Source organism: Scyliorhinus canicula, chromosome 1 (assembly GCF_902713615.1).
Source record: "Scyliorhinus canicula chromosome 1, sScyCan1.1, whole genome shotgun sequence".
In the NCBI taxonomy this organism is placed as follows: domain Eukaryota; kingdom Metazoa; phylum Chordata; class Chondrichthyes; order Carcharhiniformes; family Scyliorhinidae; genus Scyliorhinus; species Scyliorhinus canicula.
In genome coordinates, this window is record NC_052146.1 from 123679985 (window position 1) to 123698247 (window position 18263).

Genomic DNA, 18263 nt, shown 5'->3' on the forward strand with positions numbered 1-18263 from the left:
TTAGTTCAATTTCTGTTGACTCATCCGAGACATTCTCATTAAAAGCAAGAGGAATTCGTAGAGCTCAGGATGGATTGCATACTGTGAAACTGACTTTTGCAGAGATGCCTCTGGACACATTTTGATTCCTTGAGGAACAAGAATATCTATCTGTTTCCGATCTCACTGTAGCAGTACTTTTGCCGTTTCACACAGTAAGTAAAAAATCAGAAGGAGTGAGCACCTGTCAGTGGAGCAAGACCTGCAAGTTGCCCTGTCATCTGTTCCTCCCAGATTTATAAACTCTACTCACATGTACATCCAGGTGTCACATTAACATTGTCGGTTAGATGCTGCTCAGTATTTCCTTCATTTATGAATGTTCACATTGAGAACTGTGGACTTTAAATGTTTCAATTGTTTTAGTGGGTAACATTTTTAAATTATGTTCATTGTCAATATAAGATTTTCTACCAGATTCTCCATTGATGCCAGGGCAGGATTAGTGGACTTCTACGACAGCAAAACTGCCGCCGCACCTGGACCGATTCATGTACTGTTGAGGGGCTAGTACCGGTGCCACATGGAACACAATCGATTCCAATCAGAAACAGTGCCAGATACCCTACCCCCCCCCCCCCCCCCATGTACAACCGCTGAGAGCAGAAGACTGGAGTGGGACTGCCGAACCTGTGGCCCCATCACCCCAACAGAACAGAGGCACTGGATGTACGGTGGGCCCGAGGAAAGGGCAGTCGCCGGAGCGGAGGTCGACATCGGGCCAGGAAGTGAGACCCCGCTGAGCTGCAGTTCACCATGGCACATGTGTCAGTCCTACCACCACCACCAAGCCCCTCCGCACACACACATCCTCTCCCCACACACACACACCTCCCCCACAACCCCAAATGCAATCATGCGACTTGCAGGAGCTGCTGGTGATGACGTGGGCCCTTCTTGTTTCCCCCGACTCTGATCCCAGCCACAACCTGAACCCAGTGTATCGACCAGCGACAAAGACGAAACCGACATGGACGAGAGCCCTCGACCCACACCCAGAGACACCCGGAGCTCGAGTCCAGGGAAGACACTGACTTCCCGTCACAGCTGTCTTCAACACCCTCCACCATCCCAGAGACACTCCCCTCAGTTGGGCACTTTAGTGAAGAGGCTTCTGGGCTCTATCTGGTACCCATCACATGCATGCTGCAGTACAGCAGGTGGAGGTAGGAACTCCCGAGGGAGCGGATGCTTGGAGGGCGGCCTGACCCAAGGGACTAGCTGCCGTCTAGACTGGTTTTGGGCTTCTGGAACAGATGGTCCCATCAATTGTCAAGATGTAGTCACAGGGCCAGGACCTGCATGAGGTGTTGTTGGCAAGCATCCAGCACGTGCAGGTGCAGTTGGAAGAGTCCAATCGCATGCAGAAGCAGGAGATGGTGCCAACCATGCGTGTCACTCTGGTCTTAACCGCACGGGTGAAGTCCCCAGTGGAGGCCTTGGGGCGAAGGTTTCGGTCATGGGTCAACATGTTCAAAGCCTGGGGCAATCTTTGCAGGCGGTAGCTGTGGTGGCCCAGGACAGGGCAGTCCTATCACAGACAGCCATGCCCCAGAGCCAACAGGACATTGCAACGCCGTTCCTAAGCCCAGCCACAGCGAGCAAAGGCTAAGAGCATTGGCGGCATTGTGCAGGTGCTGGCCGACATGGCACAGACATAGAGGTACATGGCCCAGTCCCAGAGGGAGATGGCGCAGTCACTGGCTGATGTGACACAGATCCAGAAGATGTTGGCACAGTTACAGCGTGATGTGGCGCAGTTGCAGACAGAGGTGGTCCACTTCCTGTGCTCCATGGCCGCGAGCATGCACACCCTGGTTGAGACAAGAGCGGGCCTCCAGGACTGGCAGTGCCAGGTGGCCGGGCAGCCTCGGAGGTTAGCTCCGCTCGAACCCCTGTCCTTTGGAGCAGCCCGGGGCCATTGGGCATCCCAAGGGAGGGGGAGGTGATACGCCCATCCCGGGAGGTGTCAGAAAAGCGCAGCGCCTAGGAACCCCCCTCCTGTCACATCGGCAGCAGACGGAACAGGATGGCACCACGCGCCCTGGGCCACCTGAGCAGCAGCCAGGCTGATCCGGGTCATTCCAGAAGATGGCCAGCAAAAGTCCCAGGTCACACGGCGGAAATTGCAGCAGGCCGCCTCCACTCCTGCTGTACCGTCTGGATATCCACCTAGATGTAGCGATAGGGCCCGTAAGGCCAGAAAAATAGATACTAGTTAAATTGGCACGGTTGCAAGGCACAGTACAGCGTTAGGGTCCAGGGCACAATCCTGTATATATTTGTTCACATCAGACACCTGTGCACGTTACAAACTCCTCGGTGCTCTGTCAGAAGATGTGAGAGGTCGGCTGGTCTTGGCCGACTGCAGATGGGGGTGATATGGTTAAACTTTGTGGGTGGGATTGGCCCAGGGACCACTCTGGTATCCCACCCCCATCCCACTCCACCCCCCCTCCTCACCCCTGCCTCCGTCACCCAAGGGATTCGTTGGGACTGCGTGATAGAATGGTCAGCTCTCGTGCAGGGATCACCCCAGTGGACAGTGCTACCGTGGGCAGGAGTTAGACATTTTCAAACGATGCGGAGCACCAGAGCTCATCCCAGAGCACGTTGTCATCATACTCCATCCCATAGGCCAGACCCGCTGTTTATGCCAACCCATGGCCTGCGTAACCACTCCCCTCCCCCAGCCCTGGCATGGCCCTCTCCCCGCAGGAAGCATGGCCAGTGTCCGATCCGGGAGCACGCAGTTCCAACATGCCACCTCCTACCTCCTCTCAGCCAGCAGGCCAGGTTCATGATTTTTTATACCACATTAGAAACAAGTGAGGCAGGTAGATATCACGGCGGGATTACTGGCCATCATTGTTGGCTGAATTCCAATATCCACTGTCTGCAGGGGGTAAAAGGCAGGCACGTTAGCATGGTGCATATCCCTGTGCCCAACCACGTCCAATGGGCTTCATGGTGGGCCCTGTTGACGTTGTGAACCTGTCCCCGCATGTCCCCTCGGCTTCCTGGCACCTCAGCACCGGTGGGGGCTGAACTGGGGTGCGGGAGGAGTGGGGTGGGGGCTGGGGTGCAGGAGTGGTGGGGGGTGGGGGTTGGGGAACGGGAGAGGTGCGTGAATAGTGGGGTGGAGAGTGGGGGCTGCCGTGCGGGAATAGTGGGGTGGCGAGTGGGGGCTGGCGTGCGGGAATAGTGGGGTGGAGAGTGGATCTGGGGTGCGGGAGGAGTGGGGTGCAGGGGTGTTGGGTGGAGAGTGGGGGCTTGGGTGGGGGGTGGGGTGGGGACGGGTGCAGGAGGAGTGGAGTGCAGGGGTGTTGGGGTGGAGAGTGGGGGCTCGGGTGCGGGAGCAGTGGGGTGGAGAGTGGGGGCTGGGGTGCGGGAGGAGTGGGGTGCAGGGGTGTTGGGGTGGGGGCTGGGTTGTGGGAGGAGTGTTGTGCAGGGGTGTTGGGGTGGAGAGTGGGGGCTCGGGTGCGGGAGCAGTGGGGTGGAGAGTGGGGGCTGGGGTGCGGGAATAGTGGGGTGGAGAGTGTATCTGGGGTGCGGGAGGAGTGGGTGCAGGGGTGTTGGGGTGGAGAGTGGGGGCTCGGGTGCGGGAGCAGTGGGGTGGAGAGTGGGGGCTGGGGTGCGGGAATAGTGGGGTGGAGAGTGGATCTGGGGTGCAGGGGTGTTGGGTGGAGAGTGGGGGCTCGGGTGGGGTGCGGGAGGAGTGGAGTGCAGGGGTGTTAGGGTGGAGAATGGGGGCTCGGGTGCGGGAGCAGTGGGGTGGGGGCTGGGGTGCGGGAGGAGTGGGGTGCAGGGGTGTTGGAGTGGGGGCTGGGGTGCGGGAGGAGTGGTGTGCAGGGGTGTTGGGGTGGAGAGTGGGGGCTCGGGTGCGGGAGCAGTGGGGTGGAGAGTTGGGGCTGAGGTGCGGGAGGAGTGGGGTGCAGGGGTGATGAGTGGGGGCTCTGGTGCGGGAGTAGTGGGGTGGGGGTACCAATACAGCTGGTGGCACTCTGCAGAACCATGAGCCACAGTGGGTGGTCAGTGGGCTGCGCAGCTAGATGGCTGCCTTGCAGGCCGCTGTCTGGACACCGCCGAATCGGCATTCTCCGAATGCCTAAAAACGAAGGAATCGTGGCGCCCGGCCCGGAAGTACAGTATTCATCTCATTATCCATTGTGACGACTAATTCTCTGGGGCCTCAGCAATTCTGCGACTTGGATGGGCCGAATTCCAGATGGCGTGTTTCTATTGCTGGCTGAGAGAGGAGGTAGGAGGTGGCATGTTGGAACTGCGTGCTTCCGGATCGGACACTGGCCATGCTTCCTGCGGGGAGAGGGCCCTGCCAGGGCCGGGGGAGGGGAGTGGTTACACAGTCCACCCACTGGGCCTCACTCGTCAACCACCCCTCACTCCCATTGGCCATCACTGACCACCCCACCCCAAAGCTATCAGACGGAGCACAGAGGCTGGTTTTAATGGTGTGAACATGTGTTTCTTTTGAACAGATATATGGAGTCTGTTCCCTAGCCCCTATATTTAAGCTGTGCCCTGGACGCATGCCAACTTAACTGGTGTCTAACTTTCTTACCTTACGGCCCCAGATTGTACAGCAGGAGTGGAGGCGGACCACCGTGACTCCTGCCCTGCGACGAGAGTCCCCCTGGCGCACGTCACCTGTGGTGGCCCAGCCTACATGGGCTCGGGCTGCTCCTCGGGCGTCCTGAGTGGCGTGATGCTGTCCTGTTCTGCCCGATGCCCACAAGTTACACCGGGGGGGGGGGGGGGGGGGGGAGTCTGAGGTGCCGCGGTGTTCCGGCACCTCCCCTGCAGGAATCACCGGCACGGGCCCCAGCACCACCCCCTCCCTCGGGAAGCCCGATGGCCCCTGAGCTTCTCCATGGGACGGGGTGCAAGTGGAGCCATCCTCAGAGCCCCCCCCCCCCCCCCCCCCCGACCACCTTGCACTGCCAGTCTTGGAGGCCCTCTTGGTGTCGACAAGGGTCTGACCTTTAGCGGCCATGGAGCACAGGGAGTGGCCCATCTCCATCTGGGACCGCAAAACATCACTTTGCGACTGTGCCACCACCCTGAGGGTCTGTGCCATAGCAGCCAGTGAGTGGGCCGCGTCACTCAGAGTGTGGGCCACATCGGCCAGTGAGTGGGCACCTCCTTCTGGGACTCGATCACCTCCTGTCTCTGCACCACGTCGGCCTGCACCTGGGCATTGCCGCCGACGCTCTCAGCAATGGCCACCTGTGACTGGGCCACACTGAGGAGCATCACTGCAATCTCCTGCTGGCTCCGGCACATGGTTGCCTGTGAGAGGGCAGACCTGTCCTGGGCCTTGGCCTCTGCCTGCACAGAATGCCCCAGGCCATGCAACTGCTGACCCATGTCCAACACTGTCACTGGCATGTATGGTTAGACAACCGGACAGAGTCGTGATGGGCTGAGGTGGGGGTGGGGGGGGGGGGGGGGGGGCTGGGGTTTCGGGTGATAGGGGTTGGGGTCTGGGGTGAGGGGGGTTGGGGTGGGCACACATTTGCCGTGAAGAACTGCGACCAGTCAGGGGGTCTCACTTCATCGCACGCCGTCGACTTCCACCTCGGCGACCTCCCTCTCCTCCGGGCCGCCGACCACGTCCAATGCCCTCTGCTCTGCCATGGTTAGGGGCAGCAGGTCTGGTGGTCCCCCTCCAGTCTTCTCCTGCTCAAGGTGGTTGTGCGCGGCCTTGTCCTGAGGGGCGGGGGGGGAGCAAAACACAAACGGCAGTCTTAGACAGTCCGGCGCATGCAGACCTGGGGTTGGGTAGCTGATGGCATCAGTGGCCAGGGCAACTGGCCATTGCGGCTGGCATAGGTGCTCGCATGTGGGAAGGTGGGGTCCAGCTGTCCCCCGGAGGGGGGGGGGGGGGGGGTCATCGATGGCGGCTCCCACCTCCGCCTAGGCACGGCAAATGGTGGCACCTGAGGACCTCCCTCCCGGGCCGGGGTACAGCATCAGCCTCCTCTCCTCCACGGAGTCAAGGTGCGTCTCCAGCACACCGCTGCTCTCTTTGCAGCCATGTTGGCTGCAACGCTTGTCATGGGAGGGGGAGAATCCCTTAAATCCAGCCACAGCTGTGCAACAATCACGGAATCGGCCGCTATTCCATTCCCAGAGTGTGGCGTTCCTCGTGATGCCTGTGCTAGCCCCCTTTAGGAGCAGTTGAATAGCTACAGCTGTGGAGCGATTTCGCTGCCGTGCAGTTCCACAGTTTTCATAACAGCATAAAACACTTAGTCTCAAGAATGGAAAATCCAGCCCGAGATCTGTTAATATGTGTCTAATGCCAACTGAAGCAGTTTGACACCTAACTCATGGAGTGCATTCACAATTGGGGAAACATTTGTTTTGGTCTGATTGCCACATGTATATAATTAATAATCTTTATTGTCACAAGTAGGCTTATATTGACACTGCAATGAAGTTACTGTGAAAAGCCCCTCGCCGCCACATTCTGGCAGCTGTTCGGGTACATAGAGGCAGAATTCAGAATGTCCAATTTATCTAACAACATGTTTTTCGGGACTTGTGGGAGGAAAACGGAGCACCCAGAGGAAACCCACGCAAACACAGGGAGAACGTGCAGACTCCACACAGACAGTGACCCAAGCCGGGAATCGAACCTGAGACCCTGTAGCTGTGAAGCAACAGTGCCAATCACTATGCTACCGTGCCGCCCAAAATGAAAGCATGTAAAGAGAGAAAGGGCCGCAAACTCTTCGTCATCAGCATTAAGCTCATAAAACGGCACCAATTAATCATTTCAGTGGTCATGTCTTGCAAGTCACAATGCTTCCAGTCATGAAATTGGAGCAAAGCTAGTTTAGTTTCAGGCTAAAGGAGGCAGACTGACAGGAGTCTGACTGAGGGTGAAAGCACATGGCTGTATTTATCATGTTCAAAGCCCCTGAATGAATGCACCGTCATAGAACAGTACAGCACAGAACAGGCCCTTCGGCCCTCAATGTTGTGCCGAGCCATGATCACCCTACTCAAACCCACGTATCCACCCTATACCCGTAACCCAACAACCCCCCCCACTTAACCTTACTTTTATTAGGACACTACGGGCAATTTAGCATGGCCAATCCACCTAACCCGCACATCTTTGGACTGTGGGAGGAAACCGGAGCACCCGGAGGAAACCCACGCACACAGGGGGAGGACGTGCAGACTCCACACAGACAGTGACCCAGCCGGGAATCGAACCTGGGACCCTGGAGCTGTGAAGCATTTATGCTAACCACCATGCTACCCTGCTGCCCTGCATGTCAGAGGGGTATGCTTAGCCATGTGAGTATTCAGAATGTGCTAAAGTTCCAAGGAGTAGCCTGAGAGTTACGTGTCAGGAATGAGAGCTGTTTTATGGTTCCAAACTGATCGTGGTGTGCTGATTGAGGGAGGGTATTCCAGGTAAGGTGCGATAATCGCTCCGTTCTATTTTTCCTCCGATCCAAGGAGGAGTGTAAAATGCAGGCTGCAAGCAATGCTGCCTCCTTGATAACTTTGATACAAATGTGAAAAAAAAGGGCCCGTTGCTGTAGGACACAGCTCAAAGACAAATGTCACCTTGAAGATCGCGAGGCATCAGGGGCCAAGGAAGACTGATGCTGCCAGGGAGGAACCACATCCACGACGTGACCAAGAGACTACAGAAGATGTCTACCATACATGCAGATGAACGAGAAACAGTGCCATTGATGCATGCAATTGTTAAGGGATGTGGTGGATCATTTCTGCCACATTCTTCATGAGGATCTTAGTCTGCATGGACTGAGAGACCATCCAATGCTGGTCATGCTGAATGTGACTACCGCTCTCAATTAGTATTTTTATTGGAATTTTCCATTTTTACAGAAATTGCATTAGGTATCTGCAGAGACACAAGGCAAGATCTGGGATTCAAATCCTACCATGTTGGATGGCAAAATTTGTAGTGTGCCACGTTACTGAAAAGGTTGGGAACCACTGTCATAAGATATTGGTCTGAGCATGAAGCAGTTTAGCATACTGTGCATGACAACGGGAAGAATCAGCTGGCTTAGCCAAGAGGGGGAATTGTTTGTGAGCACAGTAGCATATTTTGAGATGTTCAAGCAGAAGGAGATGTAATGGTGTGTTCTGTTCTGACTTAAGAATGGTACAGGAGTGTGGAAAGTGCAACTAAAGTATGAAGGAAATTCTTATCCTGGCAAGCCGGGTGATGTCCTGACCAGTAGAAAGATCCCAGAAACAATTCTTGGAGGATTTTCAAACTTCCATTACTTTGGAAATACTTGTCTGGGAAACTGCCACCCATTGAAGGGGAAGAGGACTTCCTTCTTGTTATTCTTGTTATTCACCTCGTCCAATAGCCCCTACACTGTTAGCAAATTTGATACAACTGTTGGTGTCTTGTTACCTGCTGCTCCCGAGCATTGTTATCACTCGACACCATTGCAAAACACACTTTCCCTTGAAGGTGCTTTAAAAGTGACAAACTTACAAAGTTCCTGCTTTCCCAGCTGGAGAACTGTTAAGGGGAGGATGCTAAGTGTTAGCAGCCCGGCTACTTTAAATTAGGCTCAGTTATGAAAACGTCGCAGGCCCACTTCCCTGCCCCACTACTTCAATCAGGCCAGTTTAGCATAAACTCTAACTACTATCCAGCTAATAATACATGTCACACCAAAAAGCAAAAAGCTCCCCCAGTGTAGCATATCATGAACCTAAAACAATACAATGAATTACAATTGGAAATCAAAACTTAAATCCTGACATTCAATGCCTGGAAAAACAGACTTCTCTGAATTTATTCGTCACTGATATGCTTTCTTTTTCCATTCTGTCACTTAGAGCTGTACATGTAATTGAAGATGACCATCAATGGTCAAAGTCCTCCTCCGTTTTAATAAATAATTTACTGGAGAGTTTATCCACTTTTTAAAATGTTGATGATCTGAACCGTTGCAGGCCTCTCTTGTTCTTCCTACTGAGCGAGACCAGTGAGATTGGTTATGCCAAACCACTTCCTGGCTGCAGCTGCTTTTAAAATAAAGTAAGTTCTGGCTTGATCCCAGTCTTGCGAATGGTCTGAGGTTAATCACTCAACTATTGACATGCCAACTCTCAGATGTAAGAGCGTGTTCCTATCAATTAAGGCTGTTAATTGCTTTCAATTTGTGTACATTAAGAATATTGACAGTGTTGTTCAGAAAGTTCATTCAAGTTAAGTCCGTACGGAAATTTGGACCTTGCTGCCCCATACATATTTGTTTTTTTCTTTTTTTTAAAAATAAACATTTTATTGAGGTATTTATTTGGCATTGTAACAGCAACAAAATAAACAATGTACATAACAAGGAAAATATTAACATAGTGCAAATACCACCTCACTCTCCCACTGGTCCCACCATTACTTACCCCCCTAATCTACGCTAGCCTAACCTCTCCCACCCCACCCGTTCTGCTGACGGTTAATTCTCTGCGGAGAAGTCGACGAATGATTGCCACCTCCTGGTAAACCCTAACAGAGACGCTCTCATGGCGAACTTAATTTTCTCCAGGAAGAGGAAGTCAGCCATGTCCGATAGCCAGGTCTCCGATTTCGGGGGCTTCGAGTCCCTCCATGCTAGTAATACCCGCCTCCAGGCTACCAGGGAAGCAAAGACCAGAACAGCTGCCTCTTTCTCCTGGATTCCCGGATCCTGCGACACCCCGAAAATCGCCACCTCTGGACTCATTGCCACCCTTGTATTTAATACCTTGGACAAGACGTCAGCAAACCCCTGCCAAAATTCCCTCAGCCTCGGACATGTCCAGAACATATGCACATGGTTCGCTGGCCCCCTCGCACATTTTGCACACCTGTCCTCCGCCCCGAAGAATCTGCTCATCCGGGCCACTATCATGTGAGCCCGGTGAATGACCTTAAATTGGATCAGGCTGAGCCTGGCACATGTTGCGGTTGCGTTGATCCTACTCAGCGCGTCTGCCCAAAGGCCCTCCTCTAACTCTCCCCCCAGCTTCTCCTCCCACTTTTGCTTCAGCTCCTCGGTCTGCGTCTCCTCTGATCCCATAAGCTCTTTATATATGTCCGAGATGCTCCCCTCTCCTATCCATCCTCCAGAAACCACCCTTTCCTGAATCCCCCTTAATGCCAGGAGTGGGAACGTTGGTTCCTGCTTCCGCAAAAAGTCCCACACCTGCAGATATCGGAATTAATTTCCCCCCGCCAATGCAAACTTCTCCTCCAGCGCCCTCATACTCGGGAAGCTTCCTTCTGTAAACAAGTCCCCCATCCTCTCAATCCCTGCTATCCGCCAAATTCAGAACACCCCGTCCATCTCCCCCGGGGCAAACCGGTAATTATCGCAGATTGGGGACCATACCGATGCCCCCTCTGCTCCCACATGTCTCCTCCACTGCCTCCAGACTCTCAGGGCCGCCACCACCACTGGACTGGTAGAGAACCGCGCCGGCAGGAATGGCAGAGGCGCTGTTACCAATGCCCCCCCAGACTTGTGCCCTTGCAAGAACTTGTGCCCTTGCAAGAAGCCACCTCCATGCACACCCATGCCAGCTGCTCCCCCCCCCCACCAGACACCTCCTCACCATGACTATATTAGCCACCCAGTAATTGCTGAAATTCGGCAGCGCCAGCCCACCATCCCCCCAACTCCGTTCGAGCATTGCGCTCTTCACTCACGGGGACTTGCCCCCCCCCCCCCCCCCCCCCCCCCCCCACACACACACACAAAGCCCACAATAGCTTTATTGACACGCTTAAAAAAAGGACCGCGGGATGAAGATGAGGAGGCATTGAAAAACGAATAGGAATCTTGGGAGGACTGTCATTTTTACTGTTTGAACTCTGCCCGCCAGAGACAACGGGAGCGCATCCCATCTCCGGAAATCCTCCTTCATCTGATCCACCAGCCGGGCCAAATTCACTTCATGAAGCCTGTCCCAATCCCTCGGCGATAATCACCGGTTTCCCCCGGGGAGGATGGGCGGGGGGTTCCGAATTTGGTGGAGAGCGGGGATTGAGAGGATGGGGGACTCATTTACAGAAGGAAGCGTCCCGAGTATGAGGGCACTGGAGGAGAAGTTTGCATTGGCGGGGTAATGAATTTCGATATCTGCAGGTGCAGGACATTTTGCGGAAGCAGGAACCAACCTTCCCACTCCTGCCGTTAAGGGGGATTCAGGATAGGGTGGTTTCTAGAGGATGGATAGGAGAGGGGAGCGTCTTGGACATATATAACGAGCTTATGGTACCTGAAACCATCCCTTACCACTCTGAATGGCAGTTCCCCCAGTCGCCTCTTCTGATCCCTCACCTGCAACTGTACATGACCCTGGTGAGACCACACTTGGTGTATTGTGTGCAGTTCTGGTCACCTCATTATAGGAAGGATGTGGAAGCATTGGAAAGGGTGCAAAGGAGATTTACAAGGATGCTGCCTGCTTTGCAGGATAGGTTTTATGAGGAAAGGTTGAGGGAGCTAGGGCTTTTCTCTTTGGAGCGGAGGAGGATGAAAGGCGACTTAATAGAGGTTTATAAGAAGATGAGGGGGATAGAGTGGACGTTCAGAGACTATTTCCTCGGGTGGATGTAGCTGTTACAAGGGGACATAACTATAGGCTTCAGGGTGGGAGATATAGGAGGGATGTCCGAGGTAGATTCTTTACTCAGAGAGTGGTTAGGATGTGGTACGGACTGCCTGCTGTGATAGTGGAGTCGGACACTTTAGGAACTGTCAAGCGGTTATTGGATCGGCACATGGAGCACACCAGAATGACAGGGAGTGGGATAGTTTGATCTTGGTTTCGGACAATGCTCGGCACAACATGAAGGGCCTGTTCTGTGCTGTACTGTTCTATGGACCACAAACATCTCGCTCTTCCCCATATTGAGCTTATATCCTGAAAACCGGCCGAATTCCCCTAAAATTCACATAATTTCTTCCATCCCCTCCATTGGGTCTCAGACACACAAAAGCAAATCATCCGCATACAGCGAGACCTGTGCTTCACCCCCCTCCCCAGGACCAGACCCTTGTGGCCCTCAGAGCATTTGCCAGCGACTCTATTGCCAGCGCAAACAGCAGTGGGGAGAGGGGGCATCCCTGTCTCGACCTCCGGTGCAGTCTAAAATAGTCCAAAGTGTTCCTGTTCGTCCGTACACTTGCAACCCGGTACAGCAACCTAACCCAGTCAATAAAGCCCCTCCCAAATCCGAACCGCTCCAGCACCTCCCATAAATAATCCCACTCAATCCGGTCAAAAGTTTTCTCTGCATCCATCGCGACCACTACCTCCACCTCCCTGCTCTCCGGGGGCATCATGATTACATTGGCCACCAGCTGCCTGCCCTGAACGAACCCCATCTGATCCTCCACAATAACGTCCGGTACACAATCCTCAATCCTGGAGGCCAAAATTTGGCCAGCAGTTTGGCATCTACATTCAACAAGGAAATCAGCCTGTATGACCCACATAGCTCCGGGTCCTTGTCCCATTTCAGGATAAGCGAGATCATGGCCTGTGACATTGTCTGAGGCAGAACCCCTCTTTCCCTAGCCTCATTAAAGACTTTCATCAGCAACGGTCCCAATATTCCGGAGAACTTTTTACAGAACTCGACTGGGTACCCATCCGGTCCCGGGGCCTTACCCAACTGCATGGCCTTAAAACCCTCCACTATCCTCCAGCCTGATCGGGCCCCCCAGCCCTTCTACCAGCTCCCCGTCTACCCTTGGGAAAGTCAGCCCCTCCAGAAAGTGCCTCATCCCCTCCGGCCCCGCAGGGGGTTCCGACCTAAAGAACCTGCTATCAAAGTCCCGGAAGGCCTTGCTCACCCCTGCCGAGTCTCCAACTAAGTTCTCATCCCCATCAATAACTTTCCCTATTTTTCTAGCTGCCTCCCTCTTTCTGAGCTGCTGTGCAAGCCTTTCTGAGCTGTTCCACTGCCCTCCCTGTGGTTAACAAGCCAAATTCTACCTGTAGCCTCCGGCATTCCCTTAACAGCCCTACCTCTGGAGCCTCCGCATACCTCCTATCAACTTGTGGAATCTATTTTACCAGTCGGTCCGTCTCTGCCCTATCCGTCCTGTCCCTGTGAGCCCGGATCAAAATCAGCTCACCACTCACCACTGCCTTCAGCGCTTCCCAGACCACCGCAGCTGAGACCTCCCCCATATCATTCACCTGCAGGTAGTTCCAGCATACAATTCCTCAGCCTCTCGCACGCCACTTCGTCCGCCAATAACCCTACATCCAACTTCCATTGCGGGCGCTGCTTGCTATCCATACTAACCTGCAGGTCCACCCAGTGCGGAGCATGGTCCGAGATCGTGATCACCGAGTACCCCGTACTGCCTAGATCTCCATGGATCCACCCCCCCCCCCCCCCCCCCCCCCCCATCTGCTCCATGAACCTTTTCAGCTCCTTTGCCATTGCTGGCACCCTGCCCGTTCTTGAGCATGACCGATCCAGGCCAGGATCAATACCTGTATTAAAATCCCCTCCCATGATCAGCTTGTGCGAGTCCAAGTCCGGAATCTTCCCTAGCACCCTTTTTATAAAATCCCCGTTGTCCCAATGTGGCGCATATACATTGACCAGCACTACCTTCATCCCCTGCAGCTTACCACTGACCATGATATATCGACCTCCCACATCCGAGACTATTACCACCTCAAATGTCACCCGCTTATTAACCAAGATCGCAACCCCTTTAGTCTTTTTACCCAGCCCTGAGAGAAAATACTGACTAATCCAGCCTTTCCTCAATGTGACCTTGTCTAAGGTGCATCTTCTGCAACATTACCACATTTGACTTCAGTCCCCTCTGTCATGTGAGAGTACCTTTAAGAAATGGATGTTTAAGCAATGTACGTTGAAGAAAATAGTGATGTCAGAGAGTGGGTGGAGCTGAGCTCACGTCTGCCTTTTGGGAGTTTTAGTTTCAGTCTGAAGAAAGCTTGGGTGGCTGTGAGCTGCATTGCTGGTGATCTCTGCCATGATGGACTATCTCTTAAAACTTTGGTGAAATCGGAATTGTAAAAAGGTCTCAGTATTGAATATAAATCTAATGTGCTTCTGTTTGAAGTATTTGTTAAGTCTTTTGGATGTGTAAAGGAACAGTTTGCAGGATTGGGTACTGTATTATTTTCGGGGTTATCATTGAAGTAAAGGGTGTTAAGAGATCCAATGTTTATTTAAAAGGTTAATTGGAGTTCGTGGAATAAACATTGTTTTGTTTTAAAAACCACGTGTCCATAATTGTAATACTACACCTGGGGAACAAGCCGTGTGCTTCAAAAGCAACAATCCATTAAAGGTGGGGGTTGGTTGAACTCCATTATACATTTTGGGGTTCTGAAAACACCTCTCCCACAACACCTCAGTTGCGCAAACATACGTGCCCTCTTTACCGGCTCATTTAGCCCCCGAACATTCCAGGTGATCAGCCTTGTTGGGGGGGGGGCAAAATGGCCCTCCCCCGTCGATCAGCCATCCCCTTTCTTGGGCCCACCTCCAGCCCCTGCGCTGCACCTCCTCCAGTCCACCCCACGGCGGCCCCCACCCACGACCTCCTCACTATCCCTCCACCGAAGTCCCTCCCTCATAAGCAGAACCAATCCCCCCTCGCAACACTACTCTAATACTTGACCCATCTAGTAAACTAAACGTATGCACCCCCCCCCCCCAACTATGCTTCTGTGAGCTAGGTCACCCAGCTAGCTTGGTGGCCCTCGCCCCCGGTGCCAAGAAGTCTCCCACCTATTGTTCCCTTGCTTCCCCCCCCCCCGGCTTGGACAAACAAATTCCTTCATCTAACAATCCCGAGACAAACACCCCACAACAAGAAAACACAAAACAAAAGCACCACCTACTGAAACTCAAACAGGCACGTCTCCATCCCACAAAAGTGCACATCAATAAAAACATAAGGGACATTGCCAACATCCACCGAGAAAAGAACCCATAAACGAAAAATCGACTCCCCCCCCCACCCCTCTTTCTTAAACAGAACCCCAAAAACAGAAACGAAACAGTAAGAGGAGGCATAACCAATTTAAAACAGGAAAACAAAACCAAAAACCAGGGGAAAAGGGCCCAATATAGGCCAACATGTTGTCTCAAAGTTCGAGAGTTCTCAGACCCCCACCAGTCCTTTTCTTTTAGCAAAGTCCAGCACCTCGTCGGGCGACTCAAAATATTGATGCTGGTCCTCATATGTGACCCAAAGACGAGCCGAATACAGCAGACCGAACTTCACCTGCTTCTTGAAGAAGATAGACTTGACTTGGTTAAAGCCTGCCCTCTTCGTCACCACCTCCACGCTCAGGTCCTGGTACACCCGCAGGATACTGTTGTCCCACTTACAACTCCACGTTCGTTTGGCCCACCGAAGAATGCATTCCTTGTCCAGGAACCTATGGAATATCACCACCATTGCCCTCGGAGGGTCCCCCACTCGCGGCTCCCTTGCAAGCGCTCTGTACACCCTGTCCACCTCCAACGGTCGGGGGAATGCCTCCTCCCCCAGCAGTTTTTCGAACATACCCGCTACGTATGCCCCAGCGTCTGCTCCCTCAGCCCCCTCCGGGAGCCCGACAATTCTTAAGTTCTGTCAGTGGGACCGATTCTCAAGGTCCTCCACCTTCTCCAAGAGCGTTTTCTGCTGGTCCCGAAGCATCCCCACCTCCAGCTCCACCGCTGTTTGATGCTCCTCCTGCTCAGCCAGTGCCTCCTCAACCTTTTGGATCGCCCGATCCTGGGCATCCAATCTATGCTCTAACGGATCAATTGATTCTTTAATCAGGTCCAAACATTCCCGCTTCTGCTTGGCAAAACCATCCTGGATGGCCTGCATCACCTGTTCCGTTGGTCGCTGCGCCGCCACCCCAGGGGTCCGGTCCTCGGCCATACTGTCTCCTGCTGCAACTTCAACACAGCTCTTGGCTAATTTTTTATTTCTGTTTTTTCGTACACTTCTGGTTATTTGCTCCATACACTAAATGTGGAAACAGTGCCCAATTGCCTCAGCCTTCGAATTCACCGTTTAAAACCAGAAAAAAGTCCGGGGGAAAGGTCCAGAAATCCGACCAGAGCGGGAGCCACCAAATGAGCGACTTATTCCTTCATAGCCGCCACCGGAAGTTCCCACATTTGTTTTTTCAATATAACTTTTCAGAGATGGGATGAAGCTCAGAACTGCATCCGTTTGATGGTTAAAAGGATGAATTGAAAATATTGTGGAAATCAGATCAAAATGTAATGTTTGGAGCCTAAAGTTTTTTATTCAGTCATTTTCTTTGGAGGTAAGTTCATATTAAACATATTAAACAAAAGCATATCAGTGATGAATAAATTCACAGAGAAGTCTGTTTTTCCAGGCATTGAATGTCAGGATTCTCTTATAGGAAGAAAACATATTTCACAGTTATCAGGAATTTGAGGAATCAGAAAGTGAGAAGTTGGGAGTCAGTGTTTAAGGTAATGTTCTTATATCATTTTTATAGGTATCCTCGGTGGATTTTTAATTCACGGTTGTTGATTAACTCACAGCAGCCAGTGGGTTGCAGAACCTGCTTCATTATTGTTGGGCGGCGATGATGGGAAGGAGAAGGGGTAGACTGGGTTAGGATGAAAAAGGAATCTTGTAAGGGGTCTAGTTTGAGGGCTATGGTGACAGCAGCGTTGCCAATGGCTTAGAGTAGGTATTCAGAGAGCCCGGTGGTGCAGTCCACGGTGAAGATATGGAATCAGTTGAGGAGGCATTTTAGGGTGGAAGGGATGCCGGTGTTAACGCTGCTGTGCAAGAAACATGGGTTTGAGCCGGGGGAATGGATACTATGGATAGAGGTGGAGGGAAGTGGGGGTTTCAAGGTGGGCGATCTGTATTTGGAGGAAGGGTTCGCCAGTCTGGAGGAGCTAAGCAAGAGGATAGAGCTGCCGAGGGGGAGAGTTCAGGTATCTGCAGGTTAGGGACTTTGCGCAAAAGGTCTGGAGGCGGTTCCCTAGGTTGTCGGGATACACCCTGCTGAAGTGACTGGTGCTTCTGGATGTGGCAGGGGAGTGAAGAATTGGGGATATATACAAGTGTCTGGGGAACAGGGAGGTGAGCAGGTGGTGAAGATCAAAGAGAAATGGGAAGCGGAGTTGGGAGAGGAGATGAATTGGGGAGTATGGAGTAAGGTACTGCGCAGGGTAAACGGGACCTCCTCTTGTGCAAAGATGAGCCTAATACAGTTTAAGATAGTGCACAGGGGCATATACTCTGGGGAAAATAAGTGGGTTCTTTCAGGGGGTAGCACCATGAGTGTGAAAGGTGTGGGCAGGGGAGAGCAAATCACGTACACATATTTTGGGTTAGCGAAAAATTGGAAATTTCTGAGCTTGAGTCTTCGCGGTCCTAGCCAGCATAGCAGGGGAGGAGATGGTCCCGGAACCTATAGTGGTGATATTTGGGGTTTCAAAGAAGCCGCCGCAGCTCATGGAGAGGAGGAAGGCTGATGTCATGGCCTTCGCCTCTCTGATTCCGCGGCGGCTGGTCAGAGTCACCATCGGGGGGATAGCGGCTTGGTTGGGTGACCTGTACAACTTCCTGCAGTTGGAGAAGATAAAGTATGAGTTAAGGGGCTCTACATAGGGGTTTGAGAAAAGGTGGGAAGGTGGGGGATGTTTGTGACCATGTCTAACACGGGGGTGGGTGGGGGGGGAAATTGTACAGACTGTATAGTTGATTGCTGGGAAGCATGCTTCCCAGGGTGTTTATTTGTTATAACCTAGTCTGATACATGTTTGTAATAAAGTACATTAGCCAGTAAATTAGACATTAAGATATCCAAATTTTGCCTGGAGATACCTGATGGCCACTGAAATTGTGTTCAATGTCCATCATGGTGACTAGACCAGTCAGTTTAACTTCAGTGGTGGGCATGCTTCTAGAAACATTTGTTCAGGATACAATTAGTAGTCACATGGGGTAGAATTTTATGTCCTGGAAGTCTGTTCAATAGCTTGTGATGATGCCATTGCGCCCTCACACGATAATTTGCTAGGCGGGCGCAGATGTGTGCTGTGTTCTGTGATCCCACCGTTGTAATGACGTACACAGAACATCTAGTTGTTTAACTAGAAAGATTATTTATTAACAAACACGTGGAAAGATAACGAACAGATTACTATA

At 52.6% G+C, this 18263-nt stretch overlaps 1 protein-coding gene across 6 annotated transcripts in view; it reads left to right on the forward strand.

Moving 5' to 3' along the window:
* Positions 1–16524, forward strand: part of LOC119967100 (fatty acid-binding protein, brain-like) — a 38619-nt gene extending 22095 nt beyond the window's left edge. For 5 of the 6 annotated variants that reach the window (XM_038799178.1, XM_038799197.1, XM_038799232.1 and 2 more), the window contains one exon: positions 9031–9201. In XM_038799178.1, coding sequence (XP_038655106.1) covers positions 9031–9109 — 79 coding nt within the window. In that variant the 3' untranslated portion in view covers positions 9110–9201. Of the gene's footprint in view, positions 1–9030; positions 9202–16467 lie in introns of those variants that run through there. The other variant, XM_038799188.1, reaches the window with a different exon arrangement.
* The last annotated feature ends 1739 nt before the right edge of the window (positions 16525–18263 follow it).